Below are 23,549 nucleotides of genomic sequence, written 5' to 3' on the forward strand. Positions count from 1 at the left end.
ACATAGCTTTCTCCTCTGCCACTGTGGGTAGCAGGCCCAGTTTGGACCCGATTTACATGCATCTCTTCTCAGCAGATTTATGGCAGCAGCAGAGGCCAGAGATTCCTTGGACTTCAGGTGTACAACAGGTCTAGTGTCAGGAGAGGTTTCCTCCCAGGGCTGGTGCAAAGTCATGGCTGCAGTGAAAGCCACAACTCAGCTCTGGGGTATAAAGGGATTTGTATTCACACAAGATGTGCTGCATTGGAAGAGCAAAGTCACAAGTGAAAGCAACTCTGCTGGAGGAGAAAGGTTTCCAGTCCAAGGCAGTTGGTCCCAGTGTCCTTTGGGATGTTTCGGGGCCTCAGTCCTTACTGCCTTTTCTAATGTTTGCAAGCAAACGTCAATTTCTGCAAGTGGACTGAGTTCCAAACTGAAGCAGAGCATGCAGGTTGGCATGAGAGGAAGACAAATCCATGTAGGCCCAAGAAGGCCTTGGATTTGGCCTCTGCCTGAAGCAGCCGAATGAGATGCGAGGAAGCCGATTCATGCATGTCCTCATCTTTCTCATCTGTACAATGAAGGACTCAGAGACATGAGGTTTAAGGTGTCTACTGGTTTTGGAACTGCTGCTGACTTTGGATCACTGGGAATGTTTGGGGGAAACATATAGCTGAATGCTGAGCTGGGAGTTCCCGCTGTGACTCAGGGGGTTAAGAACTGGACATAGTCTCTATGAGGATGTATGTTCAATTTAGGATCCAGCATTGCCATGAGCTGTGGTGTGGGTCACAGATGAAGCTTTTGGATCCTGCGTTGCTGTGGCTGTGGCTAGGCCTGCAGCTAGAGTTCAGATTCTACCAGTAGCCTGGTGACTTCCACATGCTGCAGGTGCGGCTATAACAAAAAAAAAAAAAAAAAAAAAAACTGAGATGAAGAAGGGCCACATCTGATTCATGGTGAGGAGGTCATGGCAGGGAGAAGGACCAGGCTGTACAGACACTTGTGGCTCTAGTCTGTCTGTGTCCACTGGCCTCTTTTCCTTGCGGGGTCCATACTCTCCCTCCTTTCAATCAGGTGGTTATAGGGAAGCCGACTTCCACATCTGTTTCCTCCCCCATCACTGTGATCAAGGCCTGGCTGATATGACTCCATTCTGGGACTTCTGTTAGTGTTCTGGGGAAAGACAGCTTCTTCTCTGCTGAGCTGTGGGGGCATAAAGCTCAGGCTGCTGCCAAGGGCCACAGGAAGGCAAAGCCCACCTGGGGAAGAGCTACCTCAGAGGAAGGCAGGGGTAAGAGGGAGGGTGCAGCTAAGAGAGACCGAGGGCATACTGATGACATGACTGGGATACTCAGAGCCCACCCGAAGCTGTGACAAGCCCCAGACTCAAGTAACGGCAGCTATTTCTTCCCCCTTTTTGCTCCAGCCAGTTTCTGTGGAGCTGCCCAGACCCCGTGTGGAAGGTGACCCACCTCCGTGTTGTTTCCGTACCACCACACGTAGGTGAGGGTGCCCACCTGGCTGGGCCACAGCACGGCAGTCGCATTGACCTCTTTGTTCTTCGTGGTGACAAAGGGAAGAGACAGGTGTACGTGCTCCAGGGGACCTGGGGACAAGAGGAGAGAGGAGGCATGGAGAGAAGAGCTCTCCCTGCTGCACCTTCCCTGCTGTGGAGAGGATACATATTTGTCCTGGAAGCTTCCAAACCATCAGTCCTGCTCCCTAAGGGCTTAGGTGCTGTCCCTAATCTGGAGAGGTTATATGGTAAACAATTCTATCTCGACAGTTTCCATTTACCAGTCTTTCTTCCAGGCCTAAAACCTGAGTTATTTATGTGGTAAAACCTACAAGTAACGGATGAAGTCCTTAAAGGAATAGGCAAGATGTGAGATTTCACAGGAAGATGTCCAGTGTTTCCAAGAGGTTATACCCTGGTATATTTCATAACCAGATTATAAAAACCTCACAGAATTTGTGTTGGGTGGGGAGTGGGGGTGGTTATTGTACAAATCCCCCAACCACTCTACATGTAATCATTCTTTACTCTTTACCGGATTTTAAAGATCCATGTGAGTGTGTATAAATGTGTGTTTGTGCATGACTGCATGTGAGTGTGTGTTTGTGCAAGTGCATGTAAAGCTAGCCACCTGTGAGGTAAGCACGGTACTGAGTTAAGCTTGAACAGGACAAAGGCAGGCATGAGTTGGCAAGATCAAGGGTAGAGATTGCTGGTGGGCCTCAGGTTCTCAGGATACGCTCAGCTGAAGAAGGGGATAATTCCACCCATGGGGGCCTGTAGACCAGAAATCTTAACCAGATGTACAAACTCACAAGGATACAAACATCCTCTTCCCAGAGAACCACTAGTCCTATCCTTCAACCCCTGACCTCTTTGAGTCACTGTTACCAGACAAAATGCCTTTTCCTTTAAGGTAACATGACAAACACCTGTCAACCCAATCTTTCTTCTACAAGGTGGAGAATAAAGTGTTTATCTCAGGCCTTTCCATGCGCCTTAATCACATCTCCTCTTCTACTTGACCATTCCATGTGATTCTTTGGCCTTTTTCTCCCTCCAGCTACACTTCTGAGCAATACCATCCACACCCTGACCTTCGACTATGAACTACATGCTTAGGGATCCATCTTCTCAACTCCAGACTCAATTAGCAGCCAAATGTTCCTATGAATTCCACCATTTTTCCCCTTGTGCACTTTCCAGTCTTGATGAGTAACACCCATGTTTATCCAGGGGCACAACTCAGAAGCAGAAAGTCAGTCCCACTTCCTTATCTCCTTGCTGCCTGCATCCACTGATTTGGTTTCAAAACCACCTCTCAGAGCCCTTCTCATCCTGCCCTGGTTCATGTACTAAACACCCCTCTCGTCTGGACCATTACAGATTTTCCACCCCCCAACCCTTCCCCACTCTAATCCATCCTTCTGCTCTATGCATTCAGTGCCTGCTTCCCTCAGTAATACAAAAGCTGGACCAAGTGCCAGGTGTCCCCATCAGTTTTGCTCCAGGGGGAGGGTAGAGCAAACACACAGAGACACTGACGACGAGGTGGCTCTCCATGTCTGAGGAATAGTAAGAAAAGGAGCAATGGGGGGAAAGAGTGGAAGATGATGAGATCTCAGAGGCATTTAGGACATAGAGCATGTTGGCCTTATGGGTCCTGAAATATGTATAGGTGTGTTTGTGTAAATTCATTCTTGCATATTATATGTGTGTGTGTGCACATATACATATTACATATTCATATGATGCATAGTAATGACTACATATGTTTTCACCCTCCAGATTGTGACAGTGATTTTTCTAGAAAGCCATGCTCACTTGCTCAAAATTAAGATTCTTATTACTTAATTATAATAATAACAATAGCTAATACACACACATCTACAGTTTGTGAGGCAGAGAACATAGGCTATAAATTTTTAGAGGGGAAGCGTCTTTCATAGTTATCTTTTTAGATAAAGGTGTGCACAGTTCTTGAGACAAAGCAAGTACAAGAACATTGGCTGGATAAGTGGACAAATGATAGAATTTCATGTTTCTGTGGTTGTCCTTGTTTTTCTCTCTTTATAGATCAGAGTCTTGGAGACTAGCAAACAGAGTAGAAGTGATTTTCTGGTTTATAAAACAGATGATAAGAAGTAGTTGATCATAAGCCAGAATGATTCAATGAGATAATATAAGGGCCATGTTTACTGAGCAATGATCCGTACCACATATTCTGGGGATAACTTCTTATTCTCATTTAATCTTCACAGCAACCTTAGGAAGTAGACATTACTATGCCCCATGCAGAGATGAACAAAAAGCATAAGTCATCTTCCTCAACTCCAGGGTGTGGACCAAAGCAGTTCAAGTTCAAGTGTGGGCCAGCTGACAAGTGCTCCATAAGACCCATGCTAACGAAATAGTTATTAAGAGTCACTGCTTACTGATGACTTAAATATGTTGCAGGCACTGGGAACTGCTCATTACACCTGCTCTTATTAATCACACGGATTGTTCAGCAGGCTCTGCCCTGCTCCACCCAAGGACTTTGCTTACACACCTCTCCCACGGGACCTGTCATCTCCAACTCTCAGTCCCAGTGTCCTCTCCTCTATGACACTCTTCCTGACAACCCTAATCAGAGTTACATCAATTGATTAGAATGCAAGAGCTAGATAAGCTCTGACAGACATGTCATGTCCATTCTAAAAGGGTTCATTTTGGTCTCTGTCACGTAGGAGAGTTCAACATTTTTTTTTAATTCCAGTTATCAAAGTAAGGATGATGTCTGGGTGTCCTGTTAGCAACACATGTTGAATCTTGCTCCTGAAATATAGTCACTCCTTCCTTCAGTGGTTTTTGAGTGCTACCATGTGTCAGGCACTATTCTAGGTGCTGGGGACACCTGGTACTGGGTGGAGATTATGTATTATTGAGATAGGCAGTGAATGCAAGAATCAGGGGTTGGTGAGAGTATTATTTCTGAGAGGATATTCAAGTAAAATCTCTCAGAATCAATGACATTTAAGAAGTGACCTGAACACCATGCAGGAATATACCAGATAACTCTGGGGAAAGCTCCAGGGTGAAGGTAGGGCACATGCAAAGACTTTGAGGAGGAGGTAGCTTGCCATGTGTAAGGAATGGCAGGAAACAGCTTCAGTGGAGAGACTGAGGAAAGAAGACCTGACATTCAGGACACTCAGCATGTCACTGGAGACCCTGAAGTATTTGTACATATGTTTGTATAAGTTCCTTCTTGCATGTATACACATCATCCATTCTTACAGATATGTGTAATTTAGCTTTCAGATCACCAAATCCTCTTGTGTCCATTGACTTTTTATGTGTTTAATATACCTGGTTCCTGATACCCAAAGCCCATCTTTCAAGCCTCACTTTTCTGCCAAGATGGTGTGATCTGCCCTCACAGAGTTTTAGAAGTGAAACTCCAGCCCCTGGGGGCCCCAGAGGGCTGGCCACACTCAGATGTGAGCAGAATAAGCTGGCGAGAATCACTTCTTCGGACAAGTGCCTGAAATGAACAAAAAGGACAGCAGGTGGCGCTGCATTACTCCTTATGAACCTTCCCAAGGTGGTGAGAGAAAGGGGGAAATTGTATGAATTGAGATTCCCTTCTCGTGGTTTCTCTGTGCTGCAGAGTGATGTCTGTGTGACCGAACACACTGTGTGTGTGTGTGTGTGTGTGTGTGTGTGTGTGTGTGTGCGCGCGAGCGCGCGCAAGCGCACGCAGACGTGCACATGCACACTCTGCTCTGGCATTTGTTTTGACAACCTCCTGACCACCTATTTAAATGCTGTGTATGTATCATATTGCAGTTTGTCTGAGGTGTTAAAAAAAATCCACTAAAAGATATAAGAGAAACTCAAAGTGTAAAGATGAGATCCTACAACAGAGTCCCTCAAACTTCAGTGTGCATGAAGACTACTAGTCTGTTCAAGACACATCATGACGCTGCACTTCCAGACATCCTAATTTAATAGGTCTGGGATGGGGCCCAGGACAGCACATTTCTACCATCTAACTCTGGGGCAGGTGGCTCATTAACCACACTTTGCAAAACCCAGGTCTGATACATGCTGGCCTGGGTTTTGATCATGTAATTAGTTTCAAAGCTACACAGGTTTTCAAGAAACTTCACACTTTACCCTAAGATGGGGCCAGAAAGGCATCTGCAGAGGGCTTCTATGTAAAGGGGTACTTGAGGAGAGAGGTTTGGGAAGTATCAGAAAACTCCCCTCATCTTTTTTTTTTTTTTTCCACCATCTCTTCTACAAATTTGCACAATATACATTGGGTTTTTTGTTGTTGTTTTCCTGCAAGAATGGCTGAGAAAGGTCAGCCTTCTGAGGAGAAATCTCCATATCCTCTGAATTCTCTACCCCATCCTGCTGAAGGCAACCCTGGCTGAACCACGTGTCTCATTAGTTTGCAAAACTAGTAGAGCAGAGAGAATACATTCCCCAAGGAATGCTCAACGGCCGCCAGGCTGCAGCAGATCCCCCAGCTGCCCCGAGAGCTGCCCGGGCCTGCAAGCATTACAGCAGGAACATCATTTCCACTTGCTTCTGACGACCTCTGCAAACCAGTATTTAAGAACCTCTGATTTAGAATCAAAGCACCTTTCTGAATTGGAGAGTAGAAGAAGTGTGTGCTCAAGACGGGCTAGGGGGCTTTCTGGAAAAGCCCTAGGTAGGGGGAGGGGAAGGGACGAGGGGCTGAGGGCACATTGGGCAAGCTAAGAACCCCCTAAGTACAAAACTAAGTACTAAGTACAAGCTGCATTGTGATAATGGAAAATCAAACTTTGCTAACTGATGGGACATAGCATACTTTCAATGATGGAACTCTTGGGAAACAAGATGTGCATTCCTCATATGATGGAGGAGAAGAATTAGTTTCAGAGAAATGCAGTGACTTGGCCAGGAGTTCAGGCCAGCATCTGGACCTAACAACTCCCAATGCAGTCCAGTGCTTGTTTTTGTTTTTCCTACAAAGCCATCTATTCCCCTTCTATATTCTGGAACTGTGACACTAAAAACCACCATGCTGTCCTTCATATTTGAGATTACTGAGAGTGTAAGTCAATTATGGTTTTATAGTCACTTCCTTTTAGGGTAAAATAGCGTCAAATCATAGTACTTTTCTAATCTTTGCTTGTCCCATCTGAAAGAAGGGCCAAATGCTGCCTGTCATGGTAGAGGAGAAAGGATAAGCAGAGAAGTTCACATGCAGAAGAAAGCACAATGGGTCCTTCAGGAGAGAAGCCCTAGCAAAGAAATTAGAACCTGCTGGCATGGCTTAGTCCATGGCTTTTAGACATATGGGAATTAATGAAAATTTAAAAAATAATCCTGCTTTAATATGATTAGTTCAAAAAGTTGATTCTTGTTCCCAAGACCAGGCTTAGAAAGGGGTCCTGTGACAGGAGGCAGCTTATCTGACTGCTTAACCCATAAGTCTGACAAAATTAAAATCAGAACACAGAACTCTCCATTACAAATCATCTGCCATGGAGGTTAAGGTCAAATCGCTTAAGCCATTCAATTAGGCTAATGAGGTGAAAGAAATTGCAAGTGAACAAAGCAACTCATTTCTTTTGGAAATCTTGGCTTTAGCAACCCTTAATCTTGGGCAGAGGCAAGCTCTGTGCTTTTTTGCTCCCCAGAATTCAGTCAGCCCAGAAGAAAGCTAGGATAGGGAAATTTTTTCCTATCAAGGGATATGGTTGTATGTAGGGGGAGGGAGATCTGGCAGGGCAACCAGGACAGGGGGAGCTGCGGCTGTCTCTATGAGAGACTCTGAGAAACAGAGATGAAAAGCTGCTGCTGAATTTTAACTTAGTTAAATTTTTTTGGCTACACCTACAGCATGTGGAAGTTCCCAGGCCAGAGTGTGAATCTACACTACAGCAGCAAGCTGAGCCACTGCAGTGATGCCAGGTCCTTAACCCACTGAACCACCAGGAAACTCCTATAAATCAGTATTGACATGTAGTTGGAGTTCAGGGATGTTTAATACATACATGGGACCTAGAACACCATTTCTCTCTCTCTCTCCGTTTTTTTTTTTTTTTTTTGCTTTTAGGGCTGCACAAGCAGCATATGGAAGTTCCTAAGTTAGGGGTCAAATTGGAGCTGCAGCTGCTGGTCAAAGTCACAGCCACAGCCACGCAGGATCTGAGCCTTTTCTGTGGCCTACACCACAGCTCACAGCAATGCCAGATCCTTAATCCACTGAGCAAGGCCAGGGACCAAACCCGTGTCCTCATGGATACTAATCGGGTTCATTACTGCTGCGCCACAATAGGAACTCCTGCAACTACTCTAATTCTTAAGGAGAGTAGATCTCTAACAGAAACCCTCTTTACAGAATAAGGTTTGCAGAATAAGCTGTGAGGTAAGCAGCCATTCTCAGCAAACATACTGTCATTTGTGTTGTGATATGTTTTTTCATTTATAATCAAGGGTTGTGATGCATTTTAAAAATATTTTCGGGAGTTCCCGTCGTGGCGCAGTGGTTAACGAATCCGACTAGGAACCATGAGGTTGCGGGTTCGGTCCCTGCCCTTGCTCAGTGGGGCTACGATCCGGCGTTGCCTGGCTGTTTTTTTTTTTTTTTTTTTTTTTTTTTTTTTTTTTTTTTTGCCGTGAGCTGTGGTGTAGGTCGCAGACGGGGCTCGGATCCCGCGTTGCTGTGGCTCTGGTGTAGGCCATTGGCTACCGCTCCGATTGGACCCCTAGCCTGGGAACCTCCATATGCCGTGGGAGCAGCCCAAGAAATAGCAAAAAGACAAAAAAATAATAAAATAAAATAAAATATTTTCTTTTTTTAATTACTTCATGAATTTTATTACATTTATAGGTGTACAATAATCACAACCAAATTAAAAATATTTTCTGATTACTCCTAGGAAATGATCAGTTCCTCCCCCATACAGAATGATAGAGAGGGAAGGATTATCTTTCAGGAAGAGGGAACTCCATGAAGTCTATCTTGGGCATCTGAGGGGAGGCATCAGCAGAAAGAGCCTGGGAGACATGTCTGGGACGTCTGTCATTGTGTGGTCAGTACACGGCTTTTATCCTAAGTGTTCGCATTGCTGCAGCATGATGTGTGAAGACATGGAGGGGAATCCAAGCTGAGGGTGACTCAGATCCTCTGACTCTGAGCCAGCACAGGAGCTGAAATAACAGCGATCAGGAGCTGGGGTTCCTGAGACCTGCATCTGAGGCCTGGCTCTGCTAGACAGTAGGTCTGCAGCTTCAAATGGGTGACTCAAGCTCTCTGAACCTTACGGTCCTTTGTGGTGTTTCTAACAGTGCTTACTTCATAGGGCCGTTTTGAAAAGGAAGACCATACACATAAAGAACTTGTTTAGCACAAAGTCTGGCACACACTAAGAGCTTAACAAACATTAACTGAAAAGGGGGAGGTGGAGTTGGCTGGGGATCCTGTAGAACATTGTTTCAGCCCAAAGAAGCACCTGAGTGTTTCTTCGAAGCCCCTTGGTCCTGGGTATAGAGATGGATCAAGAATGACTGATAGAGGGAGTTCCCACGGTTGCTCAGCTGATTAAGAAACTCACTCGTTCCCATTGTGGCCCAGCAGTTAATGAACCTGACTAGTATCCATGAGGACATGGGTTCAATCCCTGGCCTCGCTCAGTGGGTTAAGGATCCAGTGTGGCTGCAAGCTGTGGCACACGTCACAGAAATGGTTCAGACCCAGCATTGCTGTGGGTGTAGCATAGGCCAGTAGCTGCAGCTCTGATTCAACCTCTAGCCTGAGACCTTTCATATCCTGCAAGTGGAGCCCTCATAAGAACAACGACAAAAAATAATGACTAATAGAGCAGACCTCACTAAGGAACAATTTCTTGGGGACCCTGAAATAGTCTTGTCCTCCCATTGGATCACAGCAGCTTAACAAGAGATCCTAGTTGGTACTTTCTGGGCTCCATCTGTTTTGATAGGCGAGAGTCATGAAATAATGTCCAGCCTTAATACTTCTGGCCTAGAACTTGGAATTTGAACATTCATATAAAGGGGCTAACTTTCATTCAAATGTAAACCATTTCTGCAGCAATCTAATCACGTTTTATGCCCATTTGGGAACAACCACACACTGACCATAAAAGGCATCATGGCAGACATTTTTACCAAACATAGCATAGAAGCTACCATTTCTCATTAGGAGAACAGCCTCTGAATTCCACAACAGGGGAAAAGCTTTAACACGTCTTAAAAGTCTTTCTTATTGGAGCTTCCTGAACGTTGTTTACCCTCTTTCCCTCCACACCAGCTTCTAGGACCACATCATCACAGAGCAAAGTCTAGGAAACATAATTAAAAAAACTACGAGCACAAGTCTAAAAGAATTATTGGCAGCGAGATATAACATGGAAAGAAAAAAAATCACTAGAGATTCTCATACTAAGTCAGAAAGAGAAATACCATATTATATCTCTTATATGTGGAATCTAAAATATAGCACAAAGGAACCTATTTAAAAAACAGAAATAGACTCACAGACATGGAGAACAGACTTGTGGTTGCTAAGGGGGAGGGGTGGGATGACTGGAAGTTTGTGGTTAGTAGATGCAAACTATTACATTTAGAATGGATAAGCAATGAGGTCCTGCTGTAGAACACAGGGAACTATATCCAATCACTTGTGACAGAACACGACAGAAGATAATATGAGGAAAAGAATGTGTGTGTGTATGTGTGTGTGTGTGTGTGTGTATGACTAGGTCACTTTGCTGTACCACAGAAATTGACAAAACACAAATCAACTATACTTCAATGAAAAAAAATTAAAAAATCAGATGGGAAAAATTCCATTACTTGTGCTAATGTGGACTGTTCTCAAATATTTCTGATTAACCCTCCCCCAAATAAAACACCCACACATCCATCAAATCAACCAGCTCAGGCTGCAGATACAGGTATCATCTGTCAGAAGCATCTGGAAGAGGCAGTCAGTGAAAGGAAGTATTCTGAAACAAACCAGATTATGCAAAACCACGCCCTGGTTTCTCCCAATTTCCTCTCTCCTTGTTCTCTCACTTCCTCACTCCCCTATCCCTAAAAGGTAACTAGGGAGCTTCTCCTAGATAAGACATTTTTGATTGTATATTTAAAAGGACATGATATTTAAACTATGTCATAAACCAACAACAGTAATAACATACAAGTTACATGTAAGTACAGGACGGCGCTGTCAGACCCCAGACTGTTGTCCACCTGCACGGTCACTCGGAAAATGCCCACATTGTGATAGACGTGCTTGATCCCATCTTCTGTGGAGCTGAGGTTGACATAAGACACTGCGATGCCGTCCCCGAAGTCCACTGGATGAGCGTCCTCTGGACGTCGCCCTGAAAGACAGAATGACATCAGAGGAAGGGGAGTCAGTGTCTGGCTGCTTCTGCTGCAGGGGCTGGGGCTTGTCCTGGTCCGGGGCTCAGGGAGGACAGCAGCCCCAGTTCCCTCCTGCAGCTGGGAACATCTGTCTGTGCCACAGAATCCCTGGGACATTCCTTGGCAGACAAGCATTTCCTAGGATGGATGCTCTCCAAATCTGAAGGGCATAGACTACCGAAAGTTCCAAGGTTTGGAAAAGTGTTTGACTATCAGCTCCAATTTGATACTCAATGCCTCTGAAGGATTTGTTTTAGTCTACTCAACCACATAAATAAAAGTTGTATATACACAATTCTAAAAATTCAGCCTACCTGACATGGCTACAGACTCTTGAATCTCCTTCTCCCCACCCGCTGTCTTTTTTTTTTTTTTTTTTTTTTTTTTTTGGTCTTTTTACAGCCACACCTGCAGAATATGGAAGTTCCTGGGCCAGGGGTCGAATCAGAGCTGCAGCTGCAGGCCTATACCACAGTCACGGCAACACCAGATCCAAGCCACACCTGCGAGCTACACTGCAACTTGTGGCAACAGCAGATCCTTAAGCCACTGAGTGAAGCCGGGGATGGAACTTGCTTTCTCAGGGACACTATGTCAGGTTCTTAACCTGCTGAGCCACATGGGGACTCCTGAATCACCTTCTTTACTTCTGGTTCCCCAACCACTTTGGAAGGACAAGAGACACCTTGCCTTCTATCTGATATGACACTGGACTCAGCCCTATTATTAAGGTAAGGATGGTTAATTCTTTTATATTTCAGCATTTCATACTATAAAAACATTCTCATTTTATTCTTCACAGAACCTTAGTCTGGAGAGGAGAGTGGGCAATGTTTGCCTATTTTACAGATGAGGATGCTGAAGGGAAGAAAAGTTTAACCATTTGCTCAAGGTTACCATAGCAAGTCAGCTGCAGTCAAGATTTGAGCCATCTCCTTGGACTTAACATTTCACTCATTGTAAGTGGGAAAAGCACTGACAGCTCCTCCAGGCTTGAATCTCATTGTGCCATTAACCAGCTGGATGACTTCATGCAAGTTATTAAGCTCCCTTTGGTCTCAGTTACCTAATCTCTGAAATGGGAATATTAATATCTTACCGTCTTCACTCCAGGGGTTGTTATAAAGATCATATGAATAATTAGTCATCTGTAAAATTCAACACCGAAACAAAGGACTGTAAAAATAACACAGCCGTAAAAGACCTGCAATAGCCCATTTAAAGCTTGACTAGAATCATGTGATTCTAAATTTCTGCAGGTAGCTAGAAGGAAAAAAAAAAAAAAAAGCCTGTGGAATTAGTTGAGATTCTCCATGAACAAAGTATCTTAGAAAAACCAACAAAACCCAGCTTCCCTCACAGATAATCCATCCTTTACCAAGTCTGTTTGTTTTGTTAGCGTTTCCCATTTTCAGAGTGGGGGGGGAAACACAAAAAAACCTTTGAACTAGAAATGTATTTTCGATTAAGTAAGGTTCATACGGTATCATATTTTTTGAAAAGGGCAGCTTAAAACACTGACATTTAAAAGATTAATTCACAGGGAAAGGAAAAACAGTTCAAATCCTATGAATCTATGTGACCTACTCTGCTGATCTGTACCCAGCCAAGCATTTGTGGGAAACACACAGCTGCTAACCCTCAGTAAGGACATGGGCAAAAGTTCTCCCCAGAGTGAGAAAAAGAAACTCCATTCAAAACCAGAAAACAAATACCCACCAGCCTAGACATTGTGCAATTACTTAATTCCCTTCACTGATATATATAAATGTCAGCCACTCTTGCTGATTTGTCTCTCTTTGGGACAAACAAATTAGACAGGTCAATTTCTCATTCTGCTTCTGGTCAGTTTCCTCCCATATTTTATGGATTCTCAACAGAGATGTTGCCAGTAAATCCTAGGTTTGGGCATGGAAGAAGAATCTACCTTAAAATCTAGACAAGCATCTCAAGGAAAGTAAACAGTGGTTAGCTATGGAGTAAAGCAAGCAACGGTTTCAGAGAGAGAGAAAGAGATTGAGAAAGACAGAGAGGGAGAGAGAGAGACTGAGAGAGGTTGAAAGAGAGGGAGACAGAGAGATTAAGAGAGACAGAGAGGGAGACTGAGACAGAGAGAGATTCAGAGAGACTGCGAGGGACAGGTGTAAGGCTCTTCATGAAGAAAAGAGTGGCATCAGGGAAGACAGGAAGACAGAAGGAGGATTCACCCATCAGCTGATCTACTTCAGCCTCCCCTGAGAGAGAACAGCTGCTCACACAACTGGAAAGGTACAGGTCTGGCTGCCACCCCTTCAGGCTACCTTGTCTGGCTCTATCGGTTTGGTACCCACACTCTGTGCGGACCTGGCTCAGACTTCTTGTGAATCACCTGAAACTCCTCCCAAGTTCTGTCTGGATGTCTACTGTCTGTCATGCTGGTCTGGTAGCCCTCCTCATTCTCCGCTGCTGACAATGCTCTCTATGTACATTACAGGTAAAAGGAGGGAGCCATGCGGTGTTTGGACCAGTGCAACAGCAGGACTGCCTTTAGAGAGGAGGAGCCAGGCTTTCAGAACATTAGGGCAGGTTCAGGGATGGAGATGTGGACATAGACATAGATATATGTGTATTAGGTTTACAACACACCTGAGAACACCTGTAGGCAAAAACATGGAATCCCCCAATCCAATGAGAGGTTCCGAGGGCCTCCTGATGTGGCTCAGGAGGGGCCAAGACTGACAGCCGAAGGTGGCAGATTTCATCCTTGCTGGCATAGCTTTGTCCACTCAAGTAGAACAACTGGATCTCATACCTTGGCTTTCGGGGGCTCCCGGGTGCTTGGAAAGCCTAACACAGCTAGAGTTGCATCACTTAGGCGTTCACCTGTCATCAGCCTCTGATTTCCTTAGGCCACAATTACCATCTCAGGTGGGAATACCAACTTCTTTTAGAGAATAAAAAACAGGGCAAAGGAAAGAGCCCCAAAGTCCTAGGTCACCACATGTCCGGTCATAACAGGCTTTCTGGTCATTCATTCATTCAACCAACCAACAGACATTTACTGAATGTCTATCTTATGTCAGATACTAAATGGAGAAAATGCTGTTAAGTAATTATAGCCAATCAAACAAAAGAGATGTGATCTGGGCTTTTGTGAGCCAAAAGACTGCTAGTGAGAGAGAGAGAACACTGTTTATCAAACGAATACATAAAAAGTTACTATGGGGGATGATATGAAAAAGAGGCCCACAGTGTCACAAGCTTGTATAATAGGTGGAGAAATGGAAAGCTAACCCAGACTGAGAACTTCAAGAAAGGCTTCACAGAAGAAGTGATTTCTGAACCGAAAAGGCCTAAAGGGAAGAAGGAGATCAACCGAACAAAGGACATGAGAGAATGAGATGAAGGTGAGAAGTCCAGGCAATTAGGGCAGAGGGAACCAGATGGACAGTTAAAGGAAGCTGAAGACACAGACACAGCAGGAAGGTGTGAAATTAGACTGGAGGGGAGACAACGACATTCTAGGACTTGAGGGCCAAATTTCTGACTGATATAGTTCCAAAGAGCAACTGGAAACATGAAACTATTTGATGTGGAGTTTGGGGAAAGATGGCATGATAATATTTTTAATTCAGAAAGATCACTCTGGCTACAATGTGGGGGATGTGCTGGAAGGAGGCCGAGTATTCTGGGAAGCCAATTAGGGGACAGTTCAGGGTAGATGATGGTAGATTTTGATATATGAGGTACAACAGGAAATTACATTCACTTTCCTGTCAAAATTAATTCCCATAGTTTATTGGTTTCAAAATCAGTGAATCTCAGCCTTAGATATCAACATCTCCTGGAGAAATTAAAAGAAAAAAAGCTGATGCCCAGTTACCATTCAACACCCCCCTCTTGGCTCAGGGTCTCTGAGGAGGATGCTGGATCCAATTGTGGCCTGAGAAAGTGCACCGCTGATGCTGGGCTGCACTGAAGGCTGAGACCCTCTGGCTCAGATGGGTGAGCATTAGGTTTTCTTGGGGCTGAATTCATTGGAAAACGAATATGTTACAGCACAAGCTGATGCCATTCCTATTCCACTTTGGTACCATGGTGAAAGTTTTCCAGGATGGTTTAGGATTCTGGGTGCCAAGAGCACATCCATAAAGTCAGGTACAAAAGAACTAAACCCACTGTTAGTGACTGTGATCAATCACAAAATTTCCACAATACATGCACTCACGGTTAGTTAACTTTTCTAGGAAATCAAGTTGCTGGATAACATGTGGGCAGTTTGTATAAAGGGCTAAGATGTGTCCTTAATGGCTATATCCCCCATACCTAACACAGTGCTTGCAGCCAATTCTTTTCTGTTCATACATTTTGAAATTTGATTTAAAAAAAAAGAAAAATAATCTGTCTTTTTAGGGCCACCCCCATAGCATATGGAGGTTCCCAGGCTAGGGGCAGAATTGGAGCTTTAGCTGCTGGCCTATACCACAGCCATAGCAATGGGGGATCTGAGCTGTGTCTGTGACCTATACCACAGCTCATGGCAATGCCGGATCCTTGACCCACTGAGCAAGGCCAGGGATCGAACCTGTGTCCTCATGGATGCTAGTCAGATTTGTTTCCACTGAGCCACAATGGGAACTCTAAGAAAAATAAATTCTGAATATTGTGCAATTCTAATATTGCATCAAAGTGCCTTCCTATATATTATCTCATGTGGCTGTGAGGGCATCTGGGAGAGAGTGAGGTCAGATGTTATTTCTATTTAATATACCAGGAGAACTGGGGCACAGACAGGTTAAACAAGAAGGCTCAAGTCCCACATCTGGTGAGCAAGGTTTAAGATGATCTGTGGTTTAACTTATATCCATGCAGCTCAGTCCTTGCTGAGTTTCTTTAATTGGAAGTTACTTGTAATGCCTTTCAGAGTGAGAAAAAAGATGAAAACAAAGGTAAGCCTCACTTTCTTTTATTAGACACTATTCCTGGCTTTGACCATTTCTGCCTCTCACAATATTTTTGCTTATCAGTGGAAAGATGGGTTGTCATGAACTCCAGGCACCACCCTTATGCCTTCCCTCTGGTGAAGCAGCATAATTAGTACTCAGAAAAATCTGTGGGGACTTCAAGTGAATAAATGATAAGCCATCATGCTTGAGACACAACATAGGCTGGGAAATATCGAGACTGTCATGTAAAATTCTTCAGACCTAATGCCACTTGGTCACGTGCCCTAATAGACATGGAACTGAGAATACCAGCTCAAAAGAAGTGCCCACGAAAGGTAGAAAGGCCACAAGACACCTATGTGTGGTTTCTCCAGGGCGGCACTGACATCTGTGATAGGAAAACAAATATATCAAATGGCTACAACGAAGCCAAGGTTAACCTGAAGAATGAAAGGCATGTGAACCTATCATTTCCTGTTAACAGCTTCAGGGAAAAGAGGAGAAACAAATGCTGCAGTAACTCAATACTGACAGCCTCATCCAGAAATGAGATTCTGAGACACTCCTGAAGGCACGAGGCACCCACTGCAGAGAGACACTGGACTCATGTCAGAGGCTGGTCACCGAAAAACTCGAGGGTGAGCCTGACTCAGGCTTCACTGAAACTCGGTCTTGGAAGGGACCTTGATGTTCCTGCAGTGAAAATGGCATTGAAAAACCTAGATAGACCCTAATGTTTTTAATGCATATATGAACTATAAGTCTGTATGGGTTTGAATGAGCATAAATATACTGGTAAAAAAATAACCTTGACTCCTCCAGAGTGGAAGGAAGTGAGGGCCAGACGAAGATGAGCAGGATTAAAAGAGAGAAGTAAATGAGGAGAAACAAAGATTTCACCAGATTTAAAAGAAGGGGCAAAGGATGGTGTAGAAAGTAACATGATGTCTTTTCTATCAAAGGAAATCTTGGTGACTCCATTTTGCTCTGGCTTCGCCTTCCTGTGACCCCCACCCCTCCCCTTTCCCTCTTTTCCCAGTAACAATGTGTTTCATATTAGCCAACCAAGAAGAATGTGCGCCCTGACCTGACCAATGGGAAGGGGACAGGTAAATCACCTGCGTTAGGGATAAATAGGAGAGGGTCCTTTGTTCAGCGCACACACTTTTTGGAGTGCCTGCGCCCTTCTGCAGAAGTAAAGAGCCTTGTTGAGATTTCTCCTTGTCCACATGTCTCACTTTCCAACACTGACAACCTGAGCCAGAGTTACTATAATTTCCAACAATGGTACAACACAAGAAACATGGCAGAACACAACATTCTACCCTATGGTTATGGTAAAGCATGTCAATATTGATGAAGTCTACAGGAAATAACCAGGAGGTAACCCAGACCCTGGTCAGACTGATAATGGGATACAGCCAACTTTGGTCTTGGGTTTCTGCTGTTATTTTAATGACTTTTGAGGCGTTCCCACTGTGGCTCAGCGAGTTAAGAATCTGACTAGTATCCACGAGGATGTGGGTTTAATCCCTGGCCTTGCTCAGTGGGTTAAGGATCTGGAAGCAAGCTGCAGCACAATTCACAGACACAGCTCCGATCTGGCATTGCAGTGGCTATAGCATAGGCCAGCAGCTACAGCTCCACTTTGACCCCCAGCCTGGGAACTTCTATATACCACAGGTGCAGCCCTAGAAAGACAAATAATAATAATAATAATAATAATAATAATAATAATAATAATAATAATAATATTCTTTTGACAACGATATTTGAACAAATTTATCACTGAGCAGCATTAAATGCCAGAAATAAAAATCAGGCATTTCAGCCTTTTCTTCTATGGTTGAAGGTACGTAGGCAGGGTGGGGAGTGTGAAATAAAAATAACCCCCCGTTGCCTTGTATGCCCTACTCCAGGGCATGCTACTCAGGCTGATGACTTTAAACTCAGATTGGTGAGGTCTCAACAAGAAACAGCAAAGACGGAACTGCAGTATAATGTGCTCTGGTCCCCAAAGGAGAGATTTTGTCAGCTGATGGAAAGGAGTTCATGGAGAGAAGCACTATCCCCTTTGCAGTTATTCAATACGACTGAACACTCACATGTAACTTCTGACATGAATTGTGAAAGTTAAGATTGTTCTAGAACATCCCCGATGGTCACTAAGGGAAAAGAGAGAGAACATTCCTTGAAAGTTACTATCCCACAAGAGCTGTTCTCTGTGTAGTTTCTCATTGACTCTTTAACCCTAAAAGACTCAGACCTAAAAGATTGTTAACACTTGCCTAGAGTCACAAGATGAGTTTGAACCAAGCTCTATGTAACTCTAGGTTCAGCACTATTACTTCTGGTTCACAGAAGCCACTCGAACTCTTCCATTGTGCTCATCCCAGGTGGGTGCTGAAGAACAGACTAAGGTGCAAAACCAGAGAGTGTTTGTAGGCTTCAGGAACAAAAATCCTTTAGAGAAACGTCAGCACAGACCAAATTCTTCATCAGAGTGATGTAAGAGGAGCCCAGTGTAATATGCCAGCTCTATAAAATCCCGAGGAAGTTACAAAGCGCATTTGTGAAGGCCCCTGGTGATAAGAGTATTTGACAGAGAGTGAGATGGCTGCAAACCAGAGGCAGCTGCTGAAGCTGTTTTGGACCTACCATTTTACAATGGAAAACAGACTCCTTCTGGCACAGGACGGCATTAGTCCATGATAAAAGGTAGCTGCACATGCTCTAGCTTCTATTCCTAAGCAAGTGATACAATGTTGATGAAAGCAGAGGCTGCCTCCACCAGACAAGCTGGGAAAGAGTGTTTCCTAAATGTCTGGTTTGAGACATGCCCTGGGTTTCTTTGCATCTTCAAAACTGAGCTGTGGATATAACCCCAAGATATCTAGATATTGGCATAATTGCAAAATATAGAAATGTCCTCTTCTCCTTGCTTAGTCAGAGATGGTTTTCAATAGCCCTACCTTGATTCACTTTTTAGGTGTAAACGGCATTGCTATGCTATTAGCACTACGTGGTGGCTTCAGGAATTACTGTAGCAGGCTTTGGCAGGAAAGCTACAGGGCTGCCAAATAACATACATTGTACAAATGGTTTTAAATGACTTAAAAAATCACTCTAAAAGTAAACATTCAGGTACATAATAAGAACAAAATTACATTTTTTAAAAAAAAGTAGTAGGAAGATTCCTTACTCCTTTTCATAAATCTATAACAAGTTCTCCCTACTAGTTAAGTATGTAATAGAAATATTTTAAATTTATTGAAAGAAGAAAAAAAACTGTGTGACTTATTCAAGAAAATTGTAGAATATATATAAAATTTGGAAGAAAATTCAAATTGCTCATATCACACCACCCATATGTTGGACTGATGCACACCATACTAACCAATGACAATCCACATGAACACATACATACACACACCACCACCACAGCAACACTAAAATTATTACACTGTTTTATGTTATCCCATCAACATTTTTAAACACTTTTCAAAGCTTTTAAATCTAGAATCACTAGGTAGATTTATCTGAGCCATAAGCTCCCATCTATGGATATATGATTTCTTGCCCTGGAGGTCACTTCATCACTTTTCCAAGTTTTCCAAGTTATTAGGTTGCTCTAAATGAGTTTACAGAGGTCTATAAAGGTACTATTTGTGGAAGAGGTGCCCTACAGAAGGCAGGTGGTGACCTGGGATTTAGAAGACCCAGTTAAATGCCCTTTGAAATGCATTTTACAATTAGACCTCAAATTTCTTTACCTACAGATGGGCAGAATGAAGATGACCCTAGTTGTCATTTCTAGTTCAAATAACCTGCAACTTTTATTATCCTGCTCTTCTTGGGACTGGCATTACTGGACATCTGAACATATTCCAACATCCCTCCAGGTCGCTGAAATAATCTCCACTCTCAGGTGAAGATGCAGAATTGATTCAAATACTATTGTCACATGATGGAGACATTCCATTGCATGTGAAGGGTGGATAACACGGAGGAATGAGCTGATAAGAGAGAGGGCCATGTAATAATGAAGGGCAGAGTGCAAAATCAGAAATCCCAGGAAGTCACACACCTGGGCAAGAACTGCGTGGTATGGTGAAGCTCTGATGCAAGGGGTGGTGGACATCTGTATTGGAGGGCTTGAGGCAGACAGGATGAAAGACTGAAAAATCCAAACTGAAGACTACAGTTTCATGACCCCTGCTCTTAGGATGCTCACCATAGTAGAACCCTCAGTAATGAGTCAAGTATCTCTCTTTGCTTGTCAAGGTAGACTGAAGGTCTTTGCAAACATCTATTCTTTGAAACACTAAAGAACAGCAATACTCCAATGCACATGGACCAGCATTGGGGGGAGAGAAAAGCAAAGCCTTAGAAAGAGCTGTTAACCAATCCAACTTGAACTTCATGCATCAGGCCCCTGGCTAAGAACAAGCTATATTGCCTGTGTCCTTTCCTCCTTTCCTTTTTAACCCCAGGCCACCAGGGCAAGGAAATAAGGTGGCTCAATCACCTTGCTAGAGTCAAAGAGAATAAAGCTGAATGGTGTGAAGAATACAGGGAAGCCTCTTAAATCTCAATGAAATCAGCTCTCATTCCTTTGTGTGGAAGAAGAAAACAGCTGAGCCTTCTCTGTCAGACCTGGGCTGGCTTAGAAAGTGATAACTGCTTGGACTCAATGCTACCTGCTAACTCTCTGTGCCATTTTTAAAAGCTCTGCTTTTTCTCCAGATAAAAAAGTAGGTCACTTAGTATGAGAGTCTCTGGTTGCATCTATGTTGCTGCAAATGGCATTATGTTGTCCTTTTCTATGGCTGAGTAGTATTCCATTGTACATATGTACCACATCTTCTTAATCCATTCATCTATCAATGAATGGAAGATATTATGAGAAAAAAATGTATACATATGTATGACTAGGACACTAGGCTGTACAGCAGAAATTGACACAACATTATAAATCAACTATAATTTAAAAAGTAGGTCAGATTCCTTTATCATTTCAACAGATGAGTGTCACACACACGCATGCGCGCACACATACGAACTGATCAAGTTACCTTCTCTACCATCTCATGGCTGGCAGCATCCAGCAATATTTATGAAGTGTTATAACACTGTGGTTACTTTTATGCTGCCATAAGTCTTTCAGTGTATGTGAAATTACAGCTTACTGAAATCCATTTAATGAGGACACTGCCTTCACATTTTGGAGTTAAATCTTACAGAAGTTATAATCATGAATTTTCCTTATTAAGTTCCAGTCTTTGTATGTAAATTGAAGTATTAAAACAATGAGATACGGATCAAAGTTTTTAATTTTAGTCCCTTGCCTCAGATTTAATTTAAAAGTCTTAAATTATGCAGTGAATTGCATCTCTTTATTCTTACAGCTGTTTAAAACAGATTTAATTATCTTCTGTAACATGCAGACACCACTTCTGCCTAGCAGTCCTCTCAAATGAATGCCTTTCAAATCAGTTTTGTTGAGTTCTTAAGACTGATTAGGCCCTTTGCCATCCATCCTGTGCCTTCAGGTTCTCACACTGGATTTCCCTAGAAAGCTGAGTTACTGCATTGAACGTCTACAGACTCATTAGGTGCTCATTAGTGGTCCAGAAGACATCCATCTTCAGTGATTCTCCAGAGAGAGAGATGCCACCTCTGCTTGGATGCTGGGGTCTGACTGCAAAACACTTTCGATCGGCTTTCTAAATATCAGGTGTCTTCATAACATGTAAAACATTTGGCTTCTTAAATACAACTGCATGGACTCCTCCTCTTCCCTCTTGGTTGTTTCTGGATCCATGTTCTTTGTCCTTAAGAAAACACTGATGAATACGGCACAAATTGTATTTGCTGCACGTAATGTGAAAAAAAAGAATGTATACATGTATCTGTAACTGGGTCACCATGCTGTACAGTAGAAAAAATATAAAGAAATAAAAAAAATTACTGATGCATAAATGCATGGTGTGAATGTGTGTGTGTGTGTGTGTGTGTGTGTATTCTTGGATATGCCAAAATGAGTGAATCTGGGATGGAAGCAAGACTGGCTCCTTTGCCTTGTGGCTCCTAATGAAGATTCTTCCATTGCAGTATATTTGGAGAGAACCCTCAAAGCAGCAGCATAGGTTCCCCACAACAGAGTTTTTCATCAACTTCAACAGAACTATGTGGTTCTCTGAGTGACCAAGTTGTGGAATTTTGAAAGAGTTGTGTTATGGAGTCATTGTGTCACCTAGATGTGGAGGGTAGCCTCACATGTCATTTAAAGAGAGGGGTTCCATGTATTGCCTTTGTCTAAGCTGCAAAATTTTGGCTCAGGTGTGTACTATCAAACATGAAGTTACAAGCTGGCCTCAGTGTACTTAGCCTTTGATTATCTTCAGTCAGTAAGAAGTTCTCTTATTTGCACTGGTTTTAGCATGGTTTTCATTGATATTCTTATGTTACAATTAGGACATGCACTAGAACAGAATAAAGGAAGGGATTTAGATTTCAGATGAAGACTTTAACACGTTTGGGATTTATTCAAATTTTAAGAGCCTTTTCCTTTTAAGTTTAGGCTTTATCTCTACACTCCTTAGGGAAGCCTATCCATAGTCACACACATCTACTGAGTTCCTATCAATATGTTGGGCATGGTAAGCGGTAATGCTTGAGCTGCAGCCAGGCATGATGGGATTCCTACGTTAATAATATTTATCATTTATTGGGAGATGCCAAAAGAAGATTATTATTACAGATGAGTAATATAGATATAGATGTCTATAATGAATATATATATTATTATTATTATTGTTAGAATATATTTCAGGGAGTTCCCTTCATGGCTCAGTGATTAATGAACCCGACTGGATCCATGAGGTTGCGGGTTCGATCCCTGGCTTTGCTCAGTGGGTTAAGGATCCTGCATTGCCGTGAGCTGTGGTATAGGTCATTGACATGGCTCAGATCCTGCATTGCTGTGGCTGTGGCATAGGTTGGCAGCTGTGGCTCCATTTCGACCCCTAGCCTGGGAACTTCCAGATGCTGCAGGTGCGGCCCTAAAAAAAAAAAAAAAAAAAAAAAAAAAAAAAAGAATATAATTCAGTAAATTTTGTTTTGAATGATTATAAAATATTTCTATTTTATAACATCTATTTTTCTAGTATTTTCTACCTTGAGTATTTAGATTTTTATTTAAAATCTGATATAGCAGAGGTCCTTGCTAACCCAAAACTTGTATTTCCACAAACTGAAATATGCCTACTCATAAGTGAAAAGTACATGACATAAAATTGGAACTCAGTGAAATATTTGTTGAAGGATAAATAAACCCACATCCCTAACTAGCTGGTGGGAGAGTTGATGCCTCAGGTATCTAATGCTATAGTTGATATGCCTAAGAGATGGAGCCTACATGGAGCACTTGTGTGTGCAAGTAACTGGGGACAAAGAAAAGAGGGTTTGCATCAACCTCTAGCCCAATCTGGCCCCAGAGACAGAAGACAAGTGTACAGGACAAAGAACTAGGAAGAAACCGGGAGACACAGAAGCATGACCTCTGGTGCCCAAATGATAAAACATTACACTGGCTTGGATAGTCTTCTGCCCACATCTCCTTAACTACACTACAGGTCATATCAAAATGTAACAGGGACCTCTTGGTTCCTTTGGCAGCTGGAGGA

At 43.1% G+C, this 23,549-nt stretch overlaps 1 protein-coding gene across 1 annotated transcript in view; it reads right to left on the reverse strand.

Moving 5' to 3' along the window:
• SORCS1 (sortilin related VPS10 domain containing receptor 1) overlaps positions 1 to 23,549 on the reverse strand; it is a 529,669-nt gene that overhangs the window by 43,843 nt on the left and 462,277 nt on the right. Inside the window, 3 exon segments of the mRNA XM_013983712.2 lie at positions 1,455 to 1,588; positions 10,708 to 10,866; positions 10,869 to 10,893. Coding sequence (XP_013839166.2) covers positions 1,455 to 1,588; positions 10,708 to 10,866; positions 10,869 to 10,893 — 318 coding nt within the window.

This window comes from Sus scrofa, chromosome 14 (genome assembly GCF_000003025.6).
Source record: "Sus scrofa isolate TJ Tabasco breed Duroc chromosome 14, Sscrofa11.1, whole genome shotgun sequence".
In the NCBI taxonomy this organism is placed as follows: domain Eukaryota; kingdom Metazoa; phylum Chordata; class Mammalia; order Artiodactyla; family Suidae; genus Sus; species Sus scrofa.